At 46.8% G+C, this 5,000-nt stretch overlaps 1 protein-coding gene across 1 annotated transcript in view; it reads right to left on the reverse strand.

The window, feature by feature from the left end:
* The window catches only part of LOC147472571 (uncharacterized), a 23,141-nt gene that overhangs the window by 880 nt on the left and 17,261 nt on the right, over positions 1-5,000 (reverse strand). The window contains exons 5-6 of the mRNA XM_086542378.1: positions 4,704-4,794; positions 1-3,010 (exon numbers count right to left, since the gene is read on the reverse strand). The exon at positions 1-3,010 is cut by the window's left edge and continues 880 nt beyond it. Coding sequence (XP_086398504.1) covers positions 1-3,010; positions 4,704-4,794 — 3,101 coding nt within the window. The remainder of the gene's footprint in view (positions 3,011-4,703; positions 4,795-5,000) is intronic.

A 5,000-nucleotide genomic window follows, 5' to 3' on the forward strand; every position in this document is an offset into this window, starting at 1 on the left:
TTTTCGTCTTGCCTCACCTTTTCATTTACCTTTTTATCCTTGTCTTTGTTCCTGTTATCATCACCTTTTTTGTTGCCTCCTTTATCGTTCTTGACGTCATTCGTTTTAGCTACGGTTTTCTTGTCTTTGTTTTTGTTATCTTTCTTATCCTCGGATTTTCCTTTCTTTCTGTCCTTTTCTTCCTTTACGAACGCCTTCTCTTTTCCCTTCTTCTCTTTTTCGGCTTTCTTCCTCTTCTTATTTTTCCTCTTCTGCGCTTTCTTTGGCTTTTTGTTCCTCGCTTTTAAGACAAAGGCCTTAACTATCTTGAAGTTTTCTTTGTTCTTCATCATTTCCTTCAAGTCAAACAATTTTACGTTTTCTGAAAGTCCTTCAACACTTATTCCTTCTTTCTTGAGAATATTCCTCATTTCTTCAGATTCCATCAATATTTCTTTCACAGTCGCTTGTTTATTTTTACGTTTCTCTTTCCTTCCTTGCTTTTTCTTCTTCCTCTTCTTGGTCTCTTTCTTCCTTACGTTCAAGACGTATTCTTTCACGGTCTTGAAGACGTCCTTTTTCTTGATCATCGTCTTCAGGTCGGAGAGTTTGACGTCGTCCTGGAGTCCTTGGACGCTGATGGCTTCCTCCTTCTTGAGGATCTCCGTCATCTCCTTGGATTTCATCAGAATTTCTTTGACGCTCGTTCGTTTCTTCATCTTGGACTTTTTCCTTTGTTTCTTCCCTTTTCCCTTTTTGTGTTTTTTGTTTTGTCCCTTGGACTCTTTCTTTCTCGCGTTCAAGACGTATTCTTTTACGGTCTTGAAGACTTCCTTTTTCTTGATCATCGTCTTCAGGTCGGGGAGCTTGGTGTTGTCCGGAAGTCCCTCGACGCTGATCGCTTCTTCCTCTCGGAGCAGGTTCGTCATTTCCTTGGATTTCATCAGGATTTCCTTCACGCTCGTTCTATTCTCTTTGGAATTCCTATTTCTCTTTTTGTTCTTCTTGTTCTTCTTCGATTCTCTCTTTCTTGTGTTTAGGACGTATTCTTTCACGGTCTTGAAGACTTCTTTCTTCTTAATCATCGTCTTCAGATCGGAGAGTCTGACGTCGGCCGGAAGGCCCTCGACGCTGATTCCTTCTTCCTTTCGTAACAAGTCGGTCATGTCCTTAGATTTCATCAGGATTTCCTTCACACTCGTCCGTTTATTTTTCTTGCGGCGCTTCCTGTTTCTCCCCTTTTTCCCGCCCTTCTTCTTTTTCTTGCCTTTCCCTCCCGCCTTTTCCTTGTTTTTCTTCTTCTTCAGCTTCATCAAGATCTTCCTAATCTTCTTCCAGATCTTCTTGTCCTTGACCATCTTCCGGAGGTCGTCGAAGAGTAGGTCAGTAGGTCGGACCTTGATCACGACCTCCGCCTTGATCAGGAGTTTGATCAGCTTCTTGTTCGTCGTGAGCATCAGCCACAGTTCCAACCCCTGGGGCTTGTCCAGCCGCCTCTGCCACCCGCTGCTCACCCTCTTGGGAACCAGCACCTTCTTGATCTCCTTCCAGAGCTTCTTGTTGTCCACCATTTTGCGGAGTTTCGACAACGTGACGTCGGATTTGAGGGTCTTCCAGTCCACGCCCGCCTTTCCCAAGAGCTTCTGGACTTCTTTGTCGTTTCTGATTAGTCGCAGGAGGTCCTCGCCTCTCGGTTTCTTGATCTTCTCGAGGTCGTCGACTTCGCTTCGGGATTTCTTGTTCTTCCTTTGGTTCTTGTTCTTGTTCTTGTTCTTCTTCCCTTTCCCTTTTCCTCCCCTGTTCTTCTTGGTTCCATTTCCCTTCCTGCCCTTCCCGTTCTTTCTAGACCCTTTCTTTTTCCCATTCTTCTTCTTCCTCTTCTTCTTCTTGTTCTTCCTGTCCCTCTTCCTCTTCCGCATCTCCTTCCTCTTCTTCTTCCTCTTCTCCTTCTCCTTGGCCATCCCCTTCAACCGCCTCTTGCCCATCCTGGCGGTCGCGTCGTCGAAATCCACGAAGGACGCGGGTATGGCTCCCACAGTATCCTCAGGACACTCTTCGTAGTACTGGTATTCCCCGTCGGCGAAGGTGTAGCAGGGCGCCCCCGAGACGACGTCGTACTGGTAGTATTCCTCGGGCAAATAGGCGTAGTCCAAGAGGTCTTCGGGGCATTCGTCGTACACCTGAGGCTCATAGTCTACGAGGACGATGCACTGACGCCCCTCGAACCGGGCTGGGTCGTAGTCGCTCTCGTAGTCCTCGTAGTAGTAGTAGTCGTCGTTGTTGTCGTCTCCCTCACCGTAGTCGTAATCACCATATTCGTAATCGCCATAGTCGTTATTACCGTCCACAGGATCACCGTAATAATAATCATCGATATAGTAATCGCCAGCACTGTTGTTACCACTCTCGTCGTAGTCGCCATAGTAGTCGCCATAATAGTCGCCATAGTAGTAGTCGTCGCCGCCGCCATCGCCATCGGCATTGCCTTGTTCCTCGTCGTATTCATAGTAGTCATAGTCATCGTAGTTCTCCAACTGGTCGCCATACAGATCATAGTATTCGTCGACGGTGATGGCATAGTCCACACCCTGGGGACAAGCATCGCTGTATTCCCAGTAGTAGTCGTCGTTCACGAAGAAACAGGGATCGTCTTCGCCTATGCTTCCTCCTCCTCCTCCATCTCCTCCATCTCCACCTCCTCCATCATCTCCTCCTCCTCCATCTCCACCTCCTCCATCATCTCCTCCTCCTCCATCATCTGTCCCTCCGTTTTCGAACTCCTCAAGTGTCATGTACATTGGGTTATTTACGTCATCGGGGCAGTCTTCGTGATAGTAATAGTAATATTCTCCCTCTTCGACGCAAGGGTTAAGAGAGCCCCCTCCACCTCCTCCACCTCCACCTCCACCTCCACCTCCTCCACCTCCTCCTCCCCCACCTCCTCCTCCACCGTCTTGGCTCATGATTGACTCGAAGTTGACGTTTGACTTGTCTAAACTCGGGTCGAATTCGATGACGAATTTAGATCCTCCTAGAAACAAGGAAAAAAAAGATTAGGTTCTTTATCATTTCATGCTGGTCTGTTTCTGTCTGTCTGTCTGTATATTTTTGTCTGTCTGTTTATGCCTATGTCAATCTGTCTGTTTGTCTGTCTGTATGTATGTATGTCTGTCTGTCTGTCTGTCTGTCTCTCTCTCTCTCTCCTCTCTCTCTCTCTCTCTCTCTCTCTCTCTCTCTCTCTCTCTCTCTCTCTCTCTCTCTCTCTCTCTCTCTCTCTCTCTCTCCCTCTCCCTCTCCCTCTCCCTCTCCCTCTCCCTCTCCCTCTCCCTCTCCCTCTCCCTCTCCCTCTCCCTCTCTCTTTCTTTCTTTCTCTTTCTCTTTCTCTTTCTCTTTCCCTTTCTCACTCTCACTCACATTCACGTTTACACTCACACTCCCTTTCTCTCTCCCTCCTATCTATTCCGCCTTCTCCTCCTCCTTCTCTCTCTCCCTCTACCACTCCCGCTCCCTCTCAATCCAGCTCCCTCCATTTCCCTCTTTCTCTTTCTCTTTCTCATTCTCCCTCCAGCTCCCACCATTTCCCTCCTTCTCCCACTCTCCCTCTTCCCTTCCCTCTACCCCTCCCCCTCCCCTCCCTCTCTCTCCTTCTACTTTTACTTCTCCTTCCTCTCCCCCTCCTCTTCCCTCTCCTTCTCCTTCTCACTCTCCCACTCTCCTTCTCCTTCTCCCTCTCCTTCTCTCCCTGTCTCTCCTTCTACTTCTACTTCTACTTCTCCTGCTTCCTCTCCCCCTCCTCTTCCCTCCCTCTCCTTCTCTCTTTCCCTCCCGCTCCTTCTTCCTCTATCCCTGCCCCTCTCCCCTTCCCCTTCCCCTTCCCCCTTCCCATCCCCCCTACCCATACCCCTCCCCTTACCCCCCCTCCCCCTCCCTTCCTCCCCCTTCCCCCCACCCCTTCCCCCATCCCCCTACCCCACCCCCATCCCCCACCCCTACCCCCACCCCCCTACCCCTACCCCACATCCCTCTCTCTCTCTATACCTCACCTTCACAGAGGCTCACACGAGCACTTCAACTACACCGATCATCGGCCACAAGAGAGAGAGGCAACTGTCTGCTTTAATGACGAGTGGACGAGCGATTGAGGGTAAAGGTCAGACTATCGCACTATCGCAACCTTAATGGTCATGCGATTTTCATGCACAGGAACCTCGGGGCAACTGGTTCGCATATATATATATATATATATATATATATATATATATATATATATATAATATATGATATATATAATATATATACAATATATATATAATATATATATTATATATATATAAATGTATGTATGTATGTATATATATATATATATATATATATATATATATATTATATATATATATATGTATATATATATATATATCACTGATTCGGTAATTATCTTGCGATCTGATTTATAGTTTTGTTGTTGTTGTTGTTGCTGTTGTTGTCTTCATTGTCATTGGTAATATTGATGTTATTATTATTATTATTGTTATTATTATCATTATCATTGGTTTATTTTTAACTTATCAATATCATTTTTAGTATCATTATTACTATCATTATTATTACCATTATCATTTTTTTTATTTATCAATATCATTTTTAGTATCATTATTACTATCATTATCATCGTTCTTATCTTAATCTAGATGGTTGCGTCAACCAACAACAGGTTGCAGACTCACCTCCGCCGGCGCATTGGTTGTGTTGCACGGTTGACATCGAGTCCAGCTCTCCCCCGTTCGATGCGATGATCTCACGCAACTTATTCAGAGTCTGGTGAAGAGGGAAATGGTGGTGATGGTGGTTGAAGTGGAGGAGGGGAGGAGGAGGAGAGGGAGGGGACGGAGGAGGTTGAGGTTGAGGAGGGGGAGGAGAGGGAGAGGGGGGAGGGGTGTGTGGAAGGGGAGGGGGAGGAGGAGAAGGAGGAGGAGGTGGTGATGGAGTTTGAGGTGAAGGAGGGGGGAGGGGGGAGGGAGGAG

This window comes from Penaeus japonicus, unplaced genomic scaffold, assembly GCF_977035675.1.
Source record: "Penaeus japonicus unplaced genomic scaffold, GWHDUDI00000001_assembly GWHDUDI00000001, whole genome shotgun sequence".
Lineage (NCBI taxonomy): Eukaryota > Metazoa > Arthropoda > Malacostraca > Decapoda > Penaeidae > Penaeus > Penaeus japonicus.